The 24048-nt window shown below is 36.0% G+C and overlaps 1 protein-coding gene across 6 annotated transcripts in view; it reads left to right on the top strand.

Moving 5' to 3' along the window:
• Positions 1-24048, top strand: part of FAM13A (family with sequence similarity 13 member A) — a 380146-nt gene that overhangs the window by 307439 nt on the left and 48659 nt on the right. For all 6 annotated transcript variants that reach the window (XM_037830247.1, XM_037830249.1, XM_037830246.1 and 3 more), the window contains 3 exons: positions 3005-3046; positions 5610-5789; positions 9247-9433. In XM_037830247.1, coding sequence (XP_037686175.1) covers positions 3005-3046; positions 5610-5789; positions 9247-9433 — 409 coding nt within the window. The remainder of the gene's footprint in view (positions 1-3004; positions 3047-5609; positions 5790-9246; positions 9434-24048) is intronic.

Here is a 24048-nt window from a genome sequence, read left to right as displayed (position 1 = left end):
AATGTGGTTGTTGGTGGATTGTTAAGCCCATCCCACAGAAACTAGAAGGGGTGGTTGATGGCTGACAAAAGCTATTTTGGTATCTAATAAACCATAAATATGACTGATACGATGTCGTAAAAGTAAATATGTAGTTACAAAGTTATTATGACTTAAACTTTAGACAATAAACTTGAACTCTGTGATAATATTATAAACTTTCAGAGCTAAAAGAAAACCAGGGATCACTAGCCAAACCTTTCATTTCTATTTGTAAAAAACAATTCAAAACAGCCAAACTAACCAAAATCCTGCTTACAATTTCAGCTAATTAACTACAAAGCCAAGACCAGATCTTCTCTTTTCTGATTCCCAATTAAAAAATGTTCTCTTCTCATAACACTTTCTTTATAGAAATCTTACTAAAAGAATATGAAAGTATAGACATGTTAATATGCCAGAAATGCCAAGAGACTATTGAAAAACCATAAAAGTATAAATTGATCATAAATGTGACCTAAAACAAAAATACTAGCAAATATTAATAACATTTACTTGGTTTTATTATTGATTTATTCATGCATTTTGCATTTTAAGAATGCTCTTTAAAATTTATTTAGATGGTTCAGGTTATTTAAGCTCTGAAGACAACTTTGATGTGTTGCCTTTTACTCATTTGGTTACCATGATTTTGAAAAACATGCCTTCATTACTTAGATTAGAATGTTTTAAAAATAGTATTGTAATATCTAAGTAATTCAAAGTTTAGAGAATTTTAGTTGCAAGGATTTAGAGCCACAGACTAACAGCATCAGAATCACAGGGGAACTTAGAAATGGAGATTCTCAGCCTCCCCTTTTCTAGACTCAAGCCCTACTAAATCAGAATCCATGTATTAGCAACATGCATGGTTCTGGATGGCATGTGGGGCTAATTGGCTGATTATACTTATATGTCTTTGGAATGTTTTATAGCATCTGGCAGATCCACATCCCAGACCCTCTTCCAGGTTTCCCATTGGTCATTGTCCCCATTGGTCCCAGCTCCCAAAACCAAGGTTGTGTAACTGTATTGAGAAGTGGACTACAGGAGTTAATTATACAGTGTTGATTGTACAGAGGGTGAGCCACAAAGCATCAAAAGTAGGGACTGCCTATTCCAGTTAAGGACAGAGAGCAGCAAAGGATTTATTGTTGGTTATGCAACCTGGGAACCACTATGAATTACAGGCATTGTAAGGCAGAAGAGCAATGGTTATGATTAAAACCAAAGTAAAATAACTTAAGTCCAGACCTCCACATACAAAGAGGACTCCAGAGAGTTGTTCTTCTAGTGAGTGATGGATTAAAAGACAGTCAATAAAGTGATTAAGGGCTTAGACTCTGGACTAAAACTTTCTTGGTTCAAATCCCAGCTCATCTACTCGGTTCCATGACCATGGGCAAGTTCCTTAACCTCTCTATCGCCTTCATGTGAAAATAGGAAAAACAATATCACCTACCTCACGGGGTTATTGTAAACAGTAAATGAGAAAATCTATGTAAAAAACATTTAGCACAGTGTATGGAACATAGTCAGAACTCAATAACTGTTAGGATTGTAAACATTATTTTTCTGTGTTTCTTCTAATCAGTTCCCCTTGTGCACAACAACATGATTTTATATGGTTTCTCTGGGATTTGGCTGTCATCTGTAGCCAACACAAAATGCTATAGCCTTAACTAAGGAAACTTGCCTGGAGTGTTTGTTGATCACCCCTGGGAAAATGAGTCCTAAGCAGGGTATGATGGTGTTAGTGGTGGGGAGTGATAAAAGAAAATAAGAAATATCATACTATCCCTTGAGGCACTTAGAATCTGAATTGAAAGAGATGAGATATACACTTACATGGGAGAAGAAACCAACAGATGATTCCAAAGCAACAGAGTCACATGTTGAAAATTACATAGTAATTAGGATGTTTGTGGTGATTGAAAAGCAACCATCAATTTTGGCCATAAACAGCTTTTATTTTCTTCAAGTTTTTTGTTCAAGGGAAGAAGAAAAAAGAAAGAACTCAGGCAAAACTCTAGTTTGACTTCCACTACAGATTTTTTTTTAATCTGCTCAATATTTAACTACTTTGTATAAGCATAGACACGCTTGAATGTTGATTTAGAAGCCCGCTCAGCACTAGAGGGCAGGATGTGAGAAAGTAATGATGCTAATGCAGTTAAAGTAGCTACCAGCTGCAACTCTCACTGTGGTTATATGAACACAGAGGAAGAAAGTTCTGAAGGGTGCTTATCAGGTAATGTTTTATAATTTCATCATTCAAATGTATGTTGACAACCTTATAGTACTTTCATAGATAAGTCAGACTTTTGAGAAAATGAGAAACTAGATGATGTTTATAAATGCTCAACAGAAGTGCTGTAAATTAGTTGTTAAAGTGAAACATAGAACTTGAGGTGTTTTCCATCTTGGGGAATTTATTGTAAAAGGTCGCTGAGAAAAGAAGGTTTAGAAATAATTATGTGGAAAACAATATTGGTTCCTTGTTCCCTCTTCCCTTTGGTCCCTGCTGCTCCCTGCATGTTCAGAGCAGGGTTTTAGAATGATGGTTAGGTCTGCAGGACTGGTGGGTGGCTTTGGACTGGGGAGAGATGGGGATAGGTAGAGTTAGGCAGGAAGGCAGTCAGCAGTTACTACATTAACCTTTTGGAAAAATGAAAAGACCCTGAACAAAGGTCATGGTAGTAGGGGTGAGAGGAAGAAACTGCTTTCCACAGTCAGTTGTGGAATTGTCTGTCATTGCCTCATTAAAAAGAAGAATAGGCCACCATTCAGGAATTAGCAGTCAGAGCCATCTCTATTTCCAGAAACAAGTGAAAATCATCACATGCAGAGACTGGTTAAACATCGTGCAAGGGTCAGTTGGGGGCTGGCTTATTGTTTCAGCCTGTGATTTCTTCCAGGTGTTTGGTTCACAGTTTCTGATTTTCAGTCTAATCTGACATTCTTTCCCTTTGCTTCTTTTCCACAGTGCTCATGTGTCTCAAGTCAGCAATGTGTCGACAACCGGAGAGTAAGTTATTTTCTCTTTTTTTCTTTGCCCTTTCCCATTTATTAGCAGAGAAAAGCAATTCTGTTGGTTTAAAGTATTAGAATATCAAGACAGTAAGCAACCAATGATGATTTTTAAAATAACTACAGAGGGGAGAGGACTAAATAAGTGATCCTATTTGAGCTTCTGTGTGTGTGTGTGACTAGAAACATCTCAACCATTTGAAAATATGAGCTTGTTTATTTCCTTGAAAATAATGTAAGGGTCAATTAATATTTGCAAAGCAGTCTGTACTTTGGGAAGCATCTTGCAATGGAAGATGCTATTACAGATTAAAAGATTAGCTGTCTTTATTTCATACTTCATTAATTTTCTTCAGCCTGCATTTTTGAATATCTGCAATGTGCCAAACATAGTGTTAGATTAGGGACCCAGAAAGGAAAGCAAATTAATAATGGCTACAAGTTCTTTCTTAGAGCAGCGAATGCTCTATTCATTAGGTCAATTACATGGCTTTTTCCTCCAAAGGCTTCCAGTTGCACTTAGCTGAAAATCTAAATACCAGTAATTTGCCCCCTGCTACCTCTCTGACTACCTTGCTTATTACACTTCAGCCACATGACCTCTCGTGGGACAGCCCAGCTTATTCCTGCCTCAGCGCCTTCCTACTGGCTCTCCCGCCCTGGCCAGCACTCATCATTCACCTCATTGTTAATACGTCATCTCATCTGAGAAGCCATCCCTTGCTACCCACAGTCATTCTCAATCCCTTTACTGTTTTGTAGAGAATTATCACTATCTGAAGTGATACTGTTTATTACTTATTTTGCCACATAAGAATGTAAACTCTCTAAAAATAGGGACCTTGTCTATCATGTCCGTAGCTGTGTCCCTAGTATCTAGAAAAAGTGCCTGGCATGTATTAGGAACTAAATAAATATTTGTTGAATAACTAAATGAATAGTTCCTTGCCCAGTGATTTTTCCATTACATCTACCTCTCTTTCTTTCTTTCTGGGACATGTGTGGGCCTTTTTGGATCATCTTCCATCAGCAAGAATCAGGTGTAGGAGGTGGGAGTATGTGATATGATAGGGAGGAAGAGAGAAGAATTAGAAGCAGCAAGGAAGAGAGAAGAATTAGAAGCAGCACTGATAGGAATGAATTTGTATATAATAGGTTGAATTTAGATTATTTTTTCTTTTTTTTGTTGGGTGAGGAAGCTGTCTGAGGGTGGTTTATACTCCCTTAGCTTTATGAATTTTAAAGAGATTTCAGAACTATACCAACACTGAAGTGTTCTTGCCTTTTTGTTTCCTGTTAACCTTTCTTTCCTATAAGTCTTGTATGGTTTGGAAAAGGCATAGGGTTGGTCTGTATGCATATATTAATTTACTCACATTCCTTCATACTGCTGTTACATAATCTTGAACCTTTTGGGATGTGGAGTTCTAAATATAGAAGTTCTAATTCCCATGTTAATTAAACTATATGTCATGGTCTTAAACTGTTTGAAATAAAACTTGAATGAAATTATAATACATCTTATAAAACTGCATTTGGAAAGTATAAAATTCTTTAACTTTTCAAAATCCATGTTATTTAAGTGAATGGTGCTTCTCAAACTGAGCATTTAAAAATATATATATGATTTTTTTTTCATGCTTTAAGGGGTATAAATTTTTAGAATTTTCCATGCCAGATTATTCAGAATTATGTAGTGTGGTGATTGAAGAAGATTTAGACACATTGAGGATTATGCGGTTTTTAAAATGATGCCATTTATATCTTATCAGGCATTCTTTCCAGCCCTTTGTGCTTATCTATTTTCCTTAAGTTGAACAAGGAAAATCTATCCTTCCAATCCATAACATATTTTGGGGTATTTGCATGAATACAGCCTCAGTTATATACATCACAATTTAATTGAATAGAGCTCAGGAGCTTGATAGAGTGGCAGCCCCACCCTTTCTAAAGGCTTGCACAGCAGCTCTGCTCTCTCCAAAGACTGGGGTGAAGGCTCCAACATCTCCAATAATTGGGCTGACAGCCCCGCTCTAGGGTTCACCCTCCTCAAGCATCAGGGTGCCGGCCAGACTCTGCAATCTCCCTTTAAGATAGGCATCCTAAAATTATTTGTTCTAGTTTGTTTGCAAATCATAGTCTTCCTCTGCAGAACTGGTATGAAATCTGGAGGGAACTTGCTTTTCTAAGAATAGTTTCATTATTATTCTATGAGGAAAAAAATATTTCCTCATTCTGCCTTCTATTAAATGACTCTTATTTCCAAATGCCTTCCTAGAGTTGCTGTATTTGTTGTGAGCATTTCAGTAATCCTGGAACTCACAGAGATGAGAAACGAAGTTATCAAATTGATGGAATTTATTTAGTTTATTTTGTTTTTAACACATGATGCAAATATTTTTGAAATTAATGCCTCATCCTTTGTCTTTGTTCACCAAGATACAGTATATCTTCCATTGGAAATACAGGCTTTTCAAAAAGTGTGGGAACATTTTTAAACTCTATCATTGATAAACTTGATTGCTTGATTGACCCTGTATTCTTTTGTTTCTTTTTTCCAGACTCATAGAAAGAACTATCCGGTCAGCCTGTAGAACAGCATCTTTTGATGTTAATAGCTCTGGAGGTCAAAGTTCAGAGGACTCAGAATCTGGAACATCATCAGCACCTTCCACAACATCTACCAGACAGAGACGACGCCAACCCAAGGAGCAGGATGAAGTCAGAAGAGCCAGAGATATGTACGTTGGCATCAGTACTTAATCTTGCTTGAGTTTTCTCTCATTCTTTTTTAAAAAAAATATACCCCAAAATTAGTCACTGTGTTATAATCACACCTCCTACCCTCTCCCATTTCAGTATGTAGGTTAAAACTTTAAAACTTTCGTTGGACCATTCTAAACTTAGTTTAACATTGGAAATTCCTAGGTGATTGAATAAATATTTCAGTTTCATCTAAATGCTGTCATGCTGTAGAAAGCCACCTCTGATTTAATAAATTTCATGGCTTCCTCATGAATATCTTTTTAGAGGGATCCTGAACCATGGATGGAGAAGTTACCATGTGCCTGTCCAACAGAAAAGTTGTTTTTTTCTTTTGCTCTGGTGCCTATTTGGCCAGCTTATGAATCAACAGATTTCTCTAATATATTCACTTGATTAAATACTAGAATGTCACTGTAATATTCTGACTGTTGATTATATTTTAGTATAAGACAGGTTGAGCTTATGTCTATTCAAAGAGGAAATGCTGAAGTTCTTTATTACTATTATGACTAATTTTAAGGGCATTCCCAAGCATGAATTTTAAGAATAGTATTACAGGGGAACTTTATTCTCCATTAAAGGATTTCAATAAAATATAGATGAACAATTACTATTCATATTAATTAATAATCATGATTTTAAATGTCAAACAAATATATTATGTAATAGACTATATTCATATATTTTCCCCAAAAGTTCCAAGTCTTTTTAATCTACGTAGCATTTAGTCTCTATAAAGTTCTTGTTCGAACTCCTTATTAAGTATTAAAGACTAAATCAGATCTCGGTCCCCCTTATTTGTTTCACTTGGACTCAAAATCGATAATCAAAATCATTATGAAAAAAATGGAGATTTCTTTTTTCTTAAATAAAGACACAGAAGATTAATAGTATCGATAAATCCCATGCTGTGTATCACTGAAGTATTTAAGGGATATATTGACAAATGTAATTATGAAAATAAAATTGTATGAGTGGTATGACCCACTGACTTTTCAAGTGGCGTATGCAACACTCTTAAAAAGATTTGTCTTGGAACTGGTTGACAGGAAAGGGAGTTGCAATATTCCATTTAGAAAATAGAAAAATTATAATAGAGATTATATTTAAAATTAGCTACTGACTTGAGCTTTACAGATAGGTTTTAGAGAGTATAGTAATTAGTATGTGTGCTGCCTAAATTGTGTTATACAGCAAGTACAAATTATTCATTTATCACTGTTCTTATCCTCTGCCTCATTTTTTGCCAGAGTGTAGCAACACTTTGCACTTTTCAAATATCCTTAGTGTGTCACTGCACCCTGGTTTTCAACACTCTTTGGCCACAGGGATAGCATGTGGAGGTTAGAAGTGGTCATGAGCAAAGATTAATGATGTGGCAGTGGTGGTAGATGTCTGGGGCCAGACAGGAAAGGAGGGTGGCCAGGGTGGTGATGAGGAAGGTCGCAAATAGACAGGGACCAGCCAGGGCAGAGAAATATGAAGCACAGGGTAACCTCTCTTGAAAAATTTAAATATGGTTTGCCAAGTCTAGGGATGTTTCTAATATGAAATCTTGATTATTTTTTTGCTAGCAACATTGGGGGGAGAGGGGGATAGAGAATGGGGAAGACTGACTAATCATCTAAAGATTAGATGCCCACAGAACTCTAGCCTGTCTCTTAATTTGTCATCTCTGGAATTCCCTTTACTACCATGTGTACTGTTTTATAGCACACTCATTCTGGTCAAATGCACAGCTGGCATTGAGTGAGGAAATCTTGGGGTGCAAACTATATATAGTCCAAGTAGCTTACAGACAGGCTCGCCTTACTTTTCCTTGGAACATGGTTTAGGCATTCAGAAGTGCCTTCCATATGCTCCTTTGTTTGCATCATCCTCCTAGTCATGAGTTCTCCCCAAGCCCAGATTGAGCCACTTCTCTGAGAATTCTAGTTCTTTGTAGGAGCAAGGTCTTTATCTCTCAAGTCCCTAGATCTGTCTACTAATTTTGCCTGTCCCCACTTGGACACAGATTAATCATCCTTTCCTCCAACCCCTCTCTGCTGCCTTAATTCTAGGTATCTCTTCCTTATACTCACATTCCTTGTTCCAGGGTGCTTATTCCAATCTTCTTTCCCTCCAGCTCTATTCTTTACAAGCCATCCACAGAAGGTATTTCCCTCTGTATACAAGGGGAGATTTAAGAGTGTTTAAAACTAAAAGATATGCTTGCATGTTAGTCTCTATCAGCTTTTCCTCTTATCTTCAATTATTTTATATTTAGGATGTTTTTTATAAATGTTGCATATACCTTTTATATAATTTCACTGTCTACATGTATTTTTCATTAAAAGTTATAGAATATGGCTAAATTAAATATTGTTAAACATTACTAAAGGTAGTATAACTTTGAAAATATTATGAGAATATCTAATTCATAATTTTGCCTCCATAATAGTGTATCTAAGGCTATGAATTTAGATTGGTGAATCAATAACTTTCATATTTGGATATAGTTGAGCTGATAGTAAAACATGGTCATCTGTTTTTATATTTAAAGCTCATTTTTTCCCAAGAAACAGCTTTAGGTGTTTAGGGAGATGCATTAACTTAATCATTCCATAAAGAAATAAAGCCTCATCCATTTGTACCTCCCCATGTCATGGTAATTTGGACAGGTGCTGAGCTGATGGTTTAACTTATCCCATGATAGATTAAAAAAAACAGTTTGTTAAACAATTTCATTTTGTCAAAACCTTCTTATGGAAATGTTTAAAATACTGAAAACTATTTCAAGAACATTAGTAAAGAAAATTCTTTAATTGTGACATTTGTATCTATTTCTAAAACTAAGTCATGAAAGACCTCTGCATTATAAGCTTACATCCTAGTACTCAGGCTAGTAGGTAACAGATCCACATGCCAGTTAAAGTGCTTTGTCTTCTATAGTTTTTAGTAACTTATATACTGTTCTACCAAGATATCTAACTCGGTGAGATTTAAGTATATTTAATGTATTTCTACTATGCTAAAATATTTTTTACCATTTGGCAAAATCAGTATGTCCCACTCTAGAGAAGGCATCATATTTCCATTTCAGATTTGTCTCCATACAATAATTTATGGGGAATATTAATTTATAAGATTAAAAACACATCTACTGTGAATAATGGGAATTTTTTTATGTCAGGTTGCACTATTCTCCCTCTTCAATACAAATTACTTTTGATCCAAGTACAAAAGCTGTTCATTGGTAAAAAACACAACCCTTTGCCAGTTTGCCTCTAGGAATACTTTCTCTTTTAATGTGATTTATTTGGCATCAGGCAGTCTCAGATTTTGATCAAAGATGCAAACTGAAATTTCCTGGCACTCTTGTGGTGTCCTATTATTATTAAATACCACTTTACCTTATAAAATAAAATTAAACTGATTTTTTTCCAATTCAAGGGGACTTGTCAACAAAGAAAATATCCCCTCTGGGTTCAACAACCTTGATGACTGTATTTTGAATGTTCAGGAAGTGGAAAAATTACATGAAAGTAGTTCTGGTTATATTGAAGAAAGGAGCAAACCTAAACGCCAGAAATCCAGTACCAAATTTTCTAAGCTCAATGAAATTCAAGATGGTCTTGTGGTAAGTGAATATTTCTATAAAATATTTACTAGTAGCAACTTAGGGAGACCATGTCTCTTTTCCTTGCTTTTCAAAAAATCAAAAATAATTTCACAGGCTTGAGTTTCAGAGAATTATAGAATATGAGTTCTGAAAGAGGTCTTAGAGCTACTGAGTATAAACACTTGTAATTTTTTATAAATATAAAATCAAGGCTGAGAATTTGATTCCCATATTATCCAAATTGGTTTGATTTTTTTAAATTTTATTTTTGGAATAAAATTGTCTATAAAGCATTTCTCCTTATGTTCGCCATTCTATATTTTTTTGGTCTATGTTAATATGTAAAAAAAAAAAATTAATGAGTCAACTAAAGCAAAGTGAAAGAAAACTACATAGAAGAAGACAATCAGCAATTAAGCTCTTTGTGTTTGGAATCTGGTTTCAGATCTACACTCCATAAAGTATTTTCTTGTAAATTAATTAGAAACAAAAAAGAAATTAATATCCTGCACAGTTGCTTCAGACCTAAATCCTGGGTCATTAATTCGATATATAATTTTTTGCAAGTTGTTCCAAGCGGAACTAAATATATTTCCAATGGCTCTCCATCCATTTAGCAAAAACTTAATGGTCTACCTATTTTCCAATTGTCAATTTCTGCGTCTGCTCTGGTAAGATTCCTCTAAATAAAATATATTTTTCCCTAAATAAAATATACTTAAATGCAAATCTAGGGGAAATCATATTTATGTGATTTTTTTCCAAAAATGCCTTGCTACTTTGCTTTTAGAAATGAATTAATCAGTCAGAACTGACAGAAGTAATCATCCTTCTCGTACCCATACAGTTCACAAAATAAAGGATTTAGCTCTGTAACCATTATGCATTCACTGTATTTTATATATTAATGATTTAATCTTTCTTATTGGGAAAAGTAAATTTTTAATAAATAAATGATACTAATTTCATTAGCTCTTTATTTGGCCCATTAGTTGCCTATCTAACGAAGAGAATTAACAGTGATTAAAAGTCCAGGATGTGGATTTAATAGTTTAAAAAGAATATACTTCTCAGTTTGAGTCCTTTTTATATCAACTTAACCCATCGATTTTTCCTACCAGGAATAGTATCTTAAATTAGCTTGTAGATAAGAGTTATAGAAATGAAAAAGTACATTTATTCTTTATAACATGTGTTTGATATAATTATGGACATAGTCTTTGTTTAAAAACATTTGGATAGGAGATCCTAATCCTGTTTTTGTCTTTTTTTTTTTTTTTTTTTTTTTCATGTGAAAGGATTTGCCCCCACCATAGTTGCCAGTTTCTGCATTCCAGGACTATGCATGTCACATGTTAACTTAAGTGAGCTAACTGGACCTTGTCTTTGTTGCAACAAATAATTTTAAACTCTGCCAACATATCTTAAAAATAAGAAAAACTTCCTCATCTGTAAAGTGAGGGTGTTTTCTAATATCTTTTCTAGTTCTCATATTCCATGAATTGGGAAACACAACAATGACTAGTATTTAGATTATATCCTGAAAGTTAAGTTATGCATCTTAACTTCCCACTTATTTTTAACCTTCTAATTTTACTTTTCCCGACTTTCCTCCAAAATCTTTCCCCATCTCATTTCAAGTTCTTTACACCTTCACCAGATATTTGTTTCTATAGGAAATAGAATTATGTATAATTTTATGTTTTCTATGTGCCAGGAAATAGTTTAGGTCCTGGAGATACAGCAGTGATGAAAACAGGGAAAATTCTTTGCCCTTGTGGAGTTTGCAATCTAGTAAAAAAGACAGGCAATAAACAAGATAAAATAAGTAAAGCATATAGTATGTTAGTAATAAATACTAGGAATAACAATAAAGCAGGGAATGGAAACAGGAATTGTGAGAGGGATGGGTTGCAGTTTCAGGTAGGATGGTCAGAGGAGACCTCCCTGAGAATTTGGCATTTGAGTATAGAGATCTAGAAGAGAGTAATCAAGTCATACAGAAGGAACAGCAAGTGCAAAGGCCCTGAGACAAGCATTTATCTGGAATGTGTAAGGAACTGCAAAGACCCCAAAGGTTGTTAAGAGGGAGATCAAAGTGGAAGGGAGAGCAGGGCAGATTAAGCAGGGCCTTATACATCATTGTCAAGACACTGTAATTTTTTCTGAGTGAGATGAGAAGCCATTGTATTGACACGGTCTGACCTACCTAAATTCAGTCTGACTGCCATGTTGAGAATAGACAGTAAGCAGACAAGGGCAGAAGCAGGGAGACCAGTTAAGAAGTTATCACAGTACTCAAGGTTCAAGATGATAGTGGTTTGAACTAAGATGATATCAGAGCCAGCACATTTGGCCTCTGTACACTGTATTAATGCGGGGCACTATTTGCATCCACAAAAATGTGAATGGCTCCTCCTGGGATTGTGCATTGCAGTGATCATGAGGTAGAGGATAAGAAATGGGTGGATTCTGGATACATTTTGAAGGAAGAATTGACAGGATTTGCTGACAGATTAGATATGGGATATAAGAGTAATAGAGGAGTCAAAGATGATTCCAAAGATTTTGTTCTAGAAGATTGGTGTTGCCAATTATTGAGATGAGGAAGACAGAAGTTTTAGGAGTAATATCATAGGTTCAGTTTTGGGTATAAGACCAACCTGCCTTTAGCCATGTAAAAGGAGATATCAGTAAGGCAAATGAATTATGGGATCTAGAATACAGGAAAGAAGTAAAGGCTGAAGATACAAACGTGAAAGTCATCAGCTTACAGTGATATTTAAAGCCATGGCATTAAATGAGGTAATCCAGGGAGAAAATATGGATAGAAAAGAGAAGTGGCCCAGGGCCTGAGCCCTGAAGACACCAACATTTAGAGGATGGCAAGATGAAAAGTTTCCTGCAAAAGAGACTAAGAAGGATCAGCCAGAAAGTAGAAGGAAAACAAGGTCAGTCTGGTGTCTTGGAAGCCAAGTTGAACCAGGTATCTCAAGGAAGAGGGAGGCTCACATGATTGGGCAAGTAGAAGACTGAGAGTTTGATCATTGGATTTAGCAAGGTGGAAGTCACTTGTGATACCATAAAAGTGTTTTGGTGGGGAGATGGGAGCAAAAGCCATTCTCCAGAGACAATGGGAGAGAATAACTGAAGACTGTGATTAATAATTTCACAATGATCTCACTAGCCCACAACACAGCCAAAGAGAAGAAGATGATGAAGACCTAAAAAGCATCTGATAGATATGGTATCTCTGAAGTGAGAATGGTCTAGGTTACCTTTCTTTCCCCTGTGTCCTTTTGAAGATAACCTAATCAGCAGAGACAGAGATTGCAAATAATTCAGAGCTCAGGAATTAGTAGTAGTGAGATCCCAATCAGAGCTTTAGATTGCTGTTTTATCTCTAATTATTGCTATGATCCCAACCTTTCCTTCTCTCCTTAAACTCCTAGCTCATACCTGTGCCCTTCAGTCACTCTCAGAAGAATCTTAACGTCTGCTTTACTTTGAGGAACTGTGATAGCCAGATTGTTTTTCAACCACTTCCCTCATCCTGCTTCAAGATTTCTCTAGATATCTAAACATTTTATTTTCTCACCGACTCAAATGATAGTGATTCTCCTAAATTCTAAGGTTAACCTCTAAGTCTAAGAAGTACCCTTGCAAATTCTGTTTTCTACATCCACCTCCCAACCCCATACATACATGCATACAAACATATGCACATACACACTCACACATACATTTTTAATCCCTTCCTCTTCATTGGCTCATTTCCATTGGCCTAGAAAATTCTCTACTCCAAAAACTTGCTCTTTGGGGCACAGTTTAGCAGTTTGAATCAAAAGCCATAACTCAGTCATTCATTTTATCCAATAATCCTACTTCTGCCACACTGTTCTAGGGACATAATCTTAAGTATGGAAAAGACAATTCATACTAATTTGTTCAAGGCTATCTATGATCATGAAGAATTGGAAGCGACGTAAATATTCAAAATAGGAGACCAGATAAGCAACATGTGTATATCAATTCAATAAAATATTGTGGAATGATTAACAATTATGGTTATGAAAACTATGTAATAAAATGTGAAATGTTTGACAAGTAGTATTTTAAATATTTTGCATATATTATCAATTTTAATCCTCCCAGTAATCCATAGGCTAGATATTATTATTACTATTCCCATTCTAAACATGGGGGAGAATGAGGCATAGGGAAATTAAACAAATTTGCCCAAGATCACACATAAGTGATAGAGCTGGGCTATTTGGCTTCAGAGCCCACACCCTTAAACACTACACTGCACTGTCTCTCAATGTTAAAGGTAGGATATGAAACAATATCTGTAGTGTATGTGTGTATATATATGTATATATGTTTGTGTATATATTTATATATGTGATTTTAGATACAGATACAGATACAAAATATTCATTACCAGGTAAAACAAATGAAAGAATGTATACTTAAAAGTGATTATATGGGTGTATTACTCAATGTTAAAAGTAGGATATGAAACAATATCTGTAGTGTATGTGTATATATATGTATATATGTTTGTGTATATGTTTATATCTGTGATTTTAGATATAGATATAGATACAAAATATTCATTACCAGGTAAAACAAATGAAAGAATGTATACTTAAAAGTGATTATATGGGTGTATTATGTGATAGAGAGGCAGTTCTCTTTTCTCTGTTTTCCAAATATTCCCTGTGTGATTATTCTCTTTTTATAATAAACATTAAATTTAATATACAAAAAAAGTTCTTTTAAGAAAAACATAGTCTAGTAGCTTTCTTAATTATAAACAACTTCCACTTAATGCCACGTACACCCTCTGAAATCTCAGACATGGTTTAAGGAAAGAGCAGAGGTCTTACAATCAGACAGACCTGAATTTCAGTTACAACTTAATCATTTAATAACTATGGCAAGTGGGCATATTAGACTTAGTTACTTTGCCTATAAACTGGAAATCTTAGTATCTCTTGGGGTTTTTGGTGAGATTTAAATGCAACAAAATGTGCTGCAGAGTATAGAAAACTGAACACGAAGTATTAGGCACAAAGCAGATACTCAGTAAATATTTAAGTTTCTTTCTGCTCCCTCTGTGCTTATGCGTAATCTCTTTCCTTCATTTTACCATCAACTATTTTGAACAGTCTGCACTAGTTAGCTCCAGTTCTCCTTTTCCCATTTGTGCATCAGTTCCTATGAGGTTGACCTCTCCTTGTTCTCTTACCTCAATGACTGTTTTCCTCTTTGCTGTATCTTTCACTGGCTAATCTTCCACAAATCATGCTTGGTTGTAAATGTTATCCAGATTTTTTTCTATCAGCACTTTATTTGAAGGCTTCTCCACTTCCATGGTTTCAGATGTCACTTCTCTACAAATCATTTCTAAGTCATATCCTTCTCCTTCACCCCACTCCTTTCTTCCCACTTTTCAATCATTTGTCAAATTTAGTTGACTCTCTTTAAAAGTTATGTGTGTCTCTCTTTTCCCTTTGAATTGTCATTACGTAGCTGAGGTTCTTATTGTAACTTGTCTGGAATATCAAAACAGCTACCTGACATGTCTCCTTGCCTCTACTCTCTGCCCTCTCTAAATCATCTTTGCTGCAGCAAAACAATTATCTACCTAAAGCAGAAATTTTCAACCTTTGTTTTCATTTTAATACATCAGAGCAGGAACTCCTGTCAAAAACTACATGACAGTGATTCTCTGGTTGGTGTCAAATATAATGTGAAAAAACTCAGTATCATGAACCACTGACTTAAAGTTATTCATTTCTTCAGTCATGTAACAATTAACTGTATGACAGGCATTATTTTAGGTGCTAAAGATACAAACAGATCAAAACAGACATACTCTCTTCCTTTCTGAAGTTTACATTCTCATAGGATGAAACAGATAATAAATAAATAAACAGACAGATGGCAGTGCATGCTAGAGAGAAATAGAGCTGGGTAAAGAGGATAGGAAGATGTGGGAGGTTAAGTGTTGGTATTATACAGAAGATAATCAGATCAGGTCTCACTGAGAATATTTGTGTACGGACCTCAAGGAGATGGGGGAGTGCCCCCCTTAGGATATCTGGGAGAGAACACCAAGGCAGAGGGAGCTGCACACTTGGCCTATTAAGGATAAGCAAGGAAGCTGTCACGGTTGGAGCAGTTGAGAGAATTGTAGAAGTTGAGGTCAGAGATATAGCAGGGGTCCTGAACGTTTAGGGTTTGTAGCCATTTGTAGGTTTTTGGCATTTGCCCTTAGTGAGCTGAAGAGACATTAGATTTTGAGGGGAAGAGAAAGGTTTTCTGTCTTACCTTTTGAAAGGATCACCCTGGCAACTGTGTTGAGAATAGGCTAGGGGCAGTGAGGGATGGGCCAGGACTGAGCAAAATGATTGACATAATCTAGGCAAAAGGAAAAAAAAAGATATCAGCTTAGACCAGAGTAATAGTGGTGGAGGTAGTAAGAAGTGGTCAGACTTATGTATACATTATGAAAGAGAACCAAGAAGATTTTACAATGGATTGAATGTGGGCTGTGAGGAAAGACTGGATTACAGGATAACTTCATCCAAGACTTTTGGAGTAACCAGAAGCATGGAGTTGTCAGTTTACTAAGCTGGGGGAAATGCAGGAAGAGCCATTTGGGGAGAAAAATTAAAAATTCCATTTGGAAATGTTAAGCTTAAGATATTTATTGGATATGTGGGTATAGAAGACAAGTTGGCAGTTAAATATATGAATATGAATATGGTGTTCAAGGGAGGGGTAAAATAAGTTTGAAAGTAATTGGTACCTGGTTGGTATTGAGACTGGATGAGCTGATATTAGGGAATGATTATAGAGAGCAAAAAGGGGGTGGTGGTGGTGAAGGGCTGAACCCCATGACATAACAACATTCAGAGAGTGTACAGACAAGAAGGTATCAGCAAAAGAGACTAAAAAGGAGCAGCTAGCAGTTTCAGTACCAATACTGGGGCAAGAACCTTATTAGATTTGAGTCAAGGGAGACTCAAAAGAGAGAATTGGAATAATGAATGAGTAATAATTTCACATATATATGTATAGCTAGCCCACTACTACCTTGACAGGAGCTATTTTGATGGAAAGGTGGAGGCAAAAGCCTAATTAGATGGATTCAAGAGAAAATAAGAGAAAAGGAAATGGATATTATAAGTAGGGAAAGTCTTTGAATGGGGTTATGCTCTAAAAGGATGAAGAGAAATAAGGCATTTGCTGGAGAGAATGGGAGATTAAGAATTTTTTAAAGGTGGATGGTATTACAGAATATTTATATAAAATAAGCCAGTAGAGAGGGGAATGATGACGCAAGAGTGATCAACTACAGGGGCAATGTTCTTGAATTACTTAGAGTGGACAAGTGGAGAGGTTTAATCATAAATTACTTTGAATTAAAGATCATCGCATCAGGAACTTGAACAATTTCCCCCACTGCCTTTTTCTCATGACATCTGAGCTCTATCCTTATGTTCAAACCACAACCTCTCATCTAAGAGAAGTGAATATTTTTCTAACTTTCTTAATCAATTTCACCATATTTATACACACAATAAGATTCCTTTCCTTAGCATACTACTGAGTAAAGAATGAATGCTTTGAATTCTATTTTTTTTTTTAAATTCAATTTTATTGAAATATATTCACAAACCATACAGTCATCCATGGTATACAATCAACTGTTCACAGTATGATCATATAGTTATGTGTTCATCACCACAGTCTATTTCTGAACATTTTCCTTACATCAGAAAGAATCAGAATAAGAATAAAAAATAAAAGTGAAAAGAGAATACCCAAACCATCCCCCCATCCCACCCTATTTGTCATTTAGTTTTTACTCCCATTTTTCTACTGATTTTTTTTCAATTTTTTAACTTTGTTTATCAAAAAGTTAAAAACAAACAGGCAAACAACAACCAAAAAAACCCCACATTTCAAACAAAGCAATGGATTAAGGAAAACAAATAACCTAAAATAACTACTTTGCTTCCAATATGTTCCTACCATATCCCAAGAAAATTAATAAACCATGTCCAGAGGAGTAAGAAAAACAAATAATCTAAAATAACTACATTGCTTCCAACATGTTCCTACCATACCCCAAGAAAATTAACAACCCCTAAGAAAACAAAGGAATAAGAGAAAAAAAAACCTAAAATAACTCTATTGCTTCCAACATGATCTTACTATATCCAAGAGAGTTTACAAACCATAATCATTCCTGAGCATTCCCATAACATTGAGATTACCCTCCATAGTTTATCTGTTCTTATTAGATTATCGTTCCCCCTCCACTAATTGGTATCTCTAGGTCCCCTACATTCTACAGTATAAAACATTGTACATTTTTCACAGAATTCACATTAGTGGTAACATACAATATCTTTCTTTTTATGCCTGGCTTATTTTGCTCAGCATTATGTCTTTTTTTTTTTTTAATCTTCATTTTATTGAGATATATTCATATACCACGCAGTCATACAAAACAAATCATACTTTCGATTGTTCACAGTACCATTACATAGTTGTACATTCATCACCCAAATCAATCCCTGACACCTTCATTAGCACACACACAAGAATAGCAAGAATAATAATTAGAGTGAAAAAGAGCAATTGAAGTAAAAAAGAACACTGGGTACCTTTGTCTGTTTGTTTCCTTCCCCTATTTTTCTACTCATCCATCCATAAACTAGACGAAGTGGAGTGTGGTCCTTATGTCTTTCCCAATCCCCTTGTCACCCCTCATAAACTACATTTTTATACAACTGTCTTCGAGATTTATGAGTTCTGGGTTGTAGTTTGATAGTTTCAGGTATCCACCACCAGCTACCCCAATTCTTTAGAACCTAAAAAGGGTTGTCTAAAGTGTGCGTAAGAGTGCCCACCAGAGTGACCTCTCGGCTCCTTTTGGATTCTCTCTGCCACTGAAGCTTATTTCATTTCCTTTCACATCCCCCTTTTGGTCAAGAAGATGTTCTCCGTCCCACGATGCCGGGTCTACATTCCTCCCCGGGAGTCATATTCCACGTTGCCAGGGAGATTCACTCCCCTGGGTGTCTGATCCCACGTAGCGGGGAGGGCAGTGATTTCACCTTTCAAGTTGGCTTAGCTAGAGAGACAGGGCCACATCTGAGCAACAAAGAGGCATTCGGGAGGAGGCTCTTAGGCACAACCATAGGGAGGCCTAGCCTCTCCTTTGCAGCAACCGTCTTCCCAAGGGTAAAATCTGTGGTAGAGGGCCCAACCCATCAAACCACCAGTCCCCTATGTCTGTGGTCATGTTAGCAACCATGGAGGTAGGGTAGGCGAATACCCCTGCATTCTCCACAGGCTCCTCAAGGGGGCACTACATCTTTTTTTTTTTTTAACTTTCCCTTCTTTTTTAAATCAACTGTATGAAAAAAAAGTTAAAAAGAAAACAAACATACAATACAAGAACATTTCAAAGAGACCATAACAAGGGAGTAAGAAAAAGACAACTAACCTAAGATAACTGCTTAACTTCCAACATGTTCCTACTTTACCCCAAGAAAGTTACCTAAAATAGCAACATTTCTGTGAACTTGCTCCTACTATATCCATCAGAAATTAACAGACCATCGTCATTCCTGGGCATCCCCAGAACGTTAAATAGCTTATCTGTTTTTCTTGGATTATTGTTCCCCCTTCCTTAATTGCTCTCTATTGCTAGTTCCCCTACATTCTACATTATAAGCCATTTGTTTTACATTTTTCAAAGTTCACATTAGTGGTAGCATATAATATTTCTCTTTTTGTGCCTGGCTTATTTCGCTTAGCATTATGTCCTCAAGGTTCATCCATGTTGTCATATGTTTCACGAGATCGTTCCTTCTCACTGCCACGTAGTATTCCATCGTGTGTATATACCACATTTTATTTATCCACTCATCTGTTGAAGGACATTTGGGTTGTTTCCATCTTTTGGCAATTGTGAATAATGCTGCTATGAACATTGGCGTGCAGATATCTGTTCGTGTCACTGCTTTCCGATCTTCCGGGTATATACCGAGAAGTGCAATCGCTGGATCGAATGGTAACTCTATATCTAGTTTTCTGAGGAGCTGCCAGACTGACTTCCAGAGTGGCTGAACCATTATACAGTCCCACCAACAGTGAATAAGAGTTCCAATTTCTCCACATCCCCTCCAGCATTTGTAGTTTCCTGTTTATTTAATGGCAGCCATTCTAACCGGTGTTAGATGGTATCTCATTGTGGTCTTAATTTGCATCTCTCTAATAGCTAGTGAAGCTGAACATTTTTTCATGTGTTTCTTGGCCATTTGTATTTCCTCTTCAGAGAACTGTCTTTTCATATCTTTTGCCCATTTTATAATTGGGCCGACTGTACTGTTGTCATTGAGTTGTAGGATTTCTTTGTATATGCAAGATATCAGTCTTTTGTCAGATACATGGTTTCCAAAAATTTTTTCCCATTGAGTTGGCTGCCTCTTTACCTTTTTGAGAAATTCCTTTGAGGTGCAGAAACTTCTAAGCTTGAGGAGTTCCCATTTATCTATTTTCTCTTTTGTTGCTTGTGCTTTGGGTGTAAAGTCTAGGAAGTGGCCGCGTAATACAAGGTCTTGAAGATGTTTTCCTACATTATCTTCTAGGAGTTTTATGGTACTTTCTTTTATATTGAGATCTTTGGTCCATTTTGAGTTAATTTTTGTGTAGGGAGTGAGGTAGGGGTCCTCTTTCATTCTTTTGGATATGGATATCCAACTCTTCCAGCCCCATTTGTTGAAAAGACCATTATGACTCAGTTCAGTGACTTTGGGGGCCATATCAAAGATCAGTCGGCCATAGATCTGAGGGTCTGTCTCCGAATTCTCAATTCGATTCCATTGATCTATATGTCTATCTTTGTGCCAGTACCATGCTGTTTTGGCAACTGTGGCTTTATAATAAGCTTCAAAGTCAGGGAGTGTAAGTCCTCCCACTTCGTTTTTCTTTTTTAGAGTGTCTTTAGCAATTCGAGGCATCTTCCCTTTCCAAATAAATTTGATAACTAGCTTTTCCAAGTCTGAAAAGTAGGTTGTTGGAATTTTGATTGGGATTGCATTGAATCTGTAGATGAGTTTGGGTAGAATTGACATCTTAATGACATTTAGTCTTCCTATCCATGAACATGGAATATTTTTCCATCTTTTAAGGTCCCCTTCTATTTCTTTTAGTAGAGTTATGTAGTTTTCTTTGTATAGGTCTTTTACATCTTTGGTTAAGTTTATTCCTGGGTACTTAATTTTTTTAGTTGCTATTGAAAATGGTATCTTTTTCTTGAGTGTCTCTTCAGTTTGTTCATTTCTAGCATATAGAAACATGACTGACTTATGTGCATTAATCTTGTATCCTGCTACTTTGCTAAATTTGTTTATTAGCTCTAGTAGCTGTATCGTCGATTTCTCAGTGTTTTCTACATATAAGATCATATCATCTGCAAACAATGACAGTTTTACTTCTTCTTTTCCAATTTGGATGCCTTTTATTTCTTTGTCTTGCCGGATTGCCCTGGCTAGCACTTCCAGCACAATGTTGAATAACAGTGGTGACAGCGGGCATCCTTGTCTTGTTCCTGATCTTAGAGGGAAGGCTTTCAGTCTCTCACCATTGAGTACTATGCTGGCTGTGGGTTTTTCATATATGCTCTTTATCATGTTGAGGAAGTTTCCTTCAATTCCTACCTTTTGAAGTGTTTTTATCAAAAAGGGATGTTGGATTTTGTCAAATGCTTTTTCAGCATCTATTGAGATGATCAATTGATTTTTCCCTTTTGACTTGTTAATGTGTTGTAATACATTGATTGTTTTTCTTATGTTGAACCATCCTTGCATGCCTGGAATGAACCCCACATGGTCATGGTGTATGATTTTTTTAATGTGTCTTTGGATTCGATTTGCAACTATTTTGTTGAGGATTTTTGCATCTATATTCATTAGGGAGATTGGCCGGTAGTTTTCCTTTTTTGTAGCATCTTTGCCTGGTTTTGGTATTAGATTGATGTTAGCTTCATAAAATGAGTTAGGTAGTGTTCCATTTTCTTCAATGTTTTGAAAGAGTCTGAGTAAGATTGGTGTCAGTTCTTTCTGGAAAGTTTGGTAGAATTCCCCTGTGAAGCCATCTGGCCCTGGGCATTTATTTGTGGGAAGATTTTTGATGACTGATTGGATCTCTTTGCTTGTGATGGGTTGGTTGAGGTCTTCTGTTTCTTCTCTGGTCAGTCTAGGTTGTTCATATGTTTCCAGGAAATTGTCCATTTCCTCTACATTATCCAGTTTGTTGCCATACAGTTGTTCATAGTATCCTGTTATAATTTTTTTAATTTCTTCAGGATCTGCAGTTATGTCACCTTTTTCATTCATTATTTTGTTTATATGGGTCTTCTCTCTTTTTGATTTTGTCAGTCTAGCTAGGGGCTTGTCAATCTTGTTGATCTTCTCAAAGAACCAACTTTTGGTGATATTTATCCTCTCTATTGTTTTTTTGTTCTGTATGTCATTTATTTCTGCTTTAATCCTTGTTATTTCTTTTCTTCTACTTGGTTTAGGATTGGTTTGCTGTTCATTTTCTAGCTTCTTCAGTTGATCCATTAGTTCTTTGATTTTGGCTCTTTCTTCCTTTTTAATATATGCGTTTAGTGCTATAAATTTCCCCCTTAGCACTGCTTTTGCTGCATCCCATAGGTTTTGGTATGTTGTGTTCTCATTTTCATTCGTCTCTATATATTTAGCAATTTCTCTTGCTATTTCTTCTTTAACCCACTGATTGTTTAGGAGTGTGTTGTTTAACCTCCAGGTATTTGTGAATTTTCTAAGTCTCTGATGGTTATTGACTTCTAATTGTATTCCATTGTGGTCAGAGAATGTGCTTTGAATAATTTCAATCTTTTTAAATTTATTGAGGCTTGTTTTATGTCCCAGCATATGATCTATTCTGGAGAAAGTTCCATGAGCACTAGAAAAGTATGTGTATCCTGGTGATTTGGGATGTAATGTCCTGTATATGTCTGTTAAATCTAATTCATTTATCAGATTGTTTAGGTTTTCAATTTCCTTATTGGTCTTCTGTCTGGTTGATCTATCTATAGGAGAGAGTGATGTGTTGAAGTCTCCCACAATTATTGTGGAAACATCAATTGCTTCCTTTAGTTTTGCCAGTGTTTCTCTCATGTATTTTGTGGCACCTTGGTTGGGTGCATAGACATTTACGATTGTTATTTCTTCTTGCTGAATTGCCCCTTGTATTAGTACGTAGTAGCCTTCTTTGTCTCTCAAAACATCCCTGCATTTGAAGCCTATTTTATCTGAGATTAATATTGCTACACCTGCTTTCTTTTGGCTGTAGCTTGCATGAAATATTTTTTTCCATCCTTTCACTTTCAGTTTCTTTGTGTCCCTGTGTCTAAGATGAGTCTCTTGTATGCAGCATATTGATGGTTCATTTTTTTTGATCCATTCTGCGAATCTATATCTTTTAAGTGGGGAGTTTAATCTATTTACATTCAACGTTATAACCGTGAAGGCATTTCTTGAATCAGCCATCTTATCCTTTGGTTTATGTTTGTCATATTTTTCCCCTCTGTCTATTAATATCCTTTATTGTACCCATACCGAATCTCTTTAGTACTGAACCTTTCTCCAAGTCTCTCTGTCCTTTCTTTGTTTCTCTGTCTGTAGGGCTCCCTTGAGTATCTCCAGTAGGGCAGGTCTCTTGTTAGCAAATTCTCTCAGCATTTGTTTGTCTGTGAAAAATTTAAGCTCTCCCTCAAATTTGAAGGAGAGCTTTGCTGGATAAAGTATTCTTGGCTGGAAATTTTTCTCACTCAGAATTTTAAATATATTGTGCCACTGCATTCTCGTCTCCATGGTGGCTGCTGAGTAGTCACTACTTAGTCTTATGCTGTTTCCTTTGTATGTGGTGAATTGCTTTTCTCTTGCTGCTTTCAGAACTTGCTCCTTCTCTTCTGTGTTTGATAGTGTGATCAGTATATGTCTCAGAGTGGGTTTATTTGGATTTATTCTATTTGGAGTTCGCTGAGCATTTATGATTTGTGTATTTATGTTGTTTAGAAGATTTGGGAAGTTTTCCCCAACAATTTCTTTGAATACTCTTCCTAGACCTTTACCCTTTTCTTCCCCTTCTGGGACACCAATGAGTCTTATATTTGGACGTTTCATATTATCTATCATATCCCTGAGGTCCATTTCGATTTTTTCAATTTTTTTCCCCATTCTTTCTTTTATGCTTTCATTTTCCATTCTGTCATCTTCCAGGTCACTGATTCGTTGTTCAACTTCCTCTAGTCTTGTACTATGAGTGTCCAGAATCTTTTTAATTTGGTCAACAGTTTCTTTAATTTCCATAAGGTCATCCATTTTTTTATTTAGTCTTGCAATGTCTTCTTTATGCTCTTCTAGGGTCTTCTTGATTTCCTTTATCTCCCGTACTATGGTCTCATTGTTCATCTTTAGTTCTTTGAGTAGCTGCTCTAGGTGCTGTGTCTCTTCTGGTCTTTTGATTTGGGTGCTTGGGCTTAGGTTATCCATATCGTCTGGTTTTTTCTTATG

The sequence above is a fragment of the Choloepus didactylus genome, chromosome 3 (assembly GCF_015220235.1).
Source record: "Choloepus didactylus isolate mChoDid1 chromosome 3, mChoDid1.pri, whole genome shotgun sequence".
NCBI lineage: Eukaryota > Metazoa > Chordata > Mammalia > Pilosa > Megalonychidae > Choloepus > Choloepus didactylus.
Note: the sequence above shows the minus strand (reverse complement) of the source record. Positions and strands in the feature narration are given on the sequence as shown.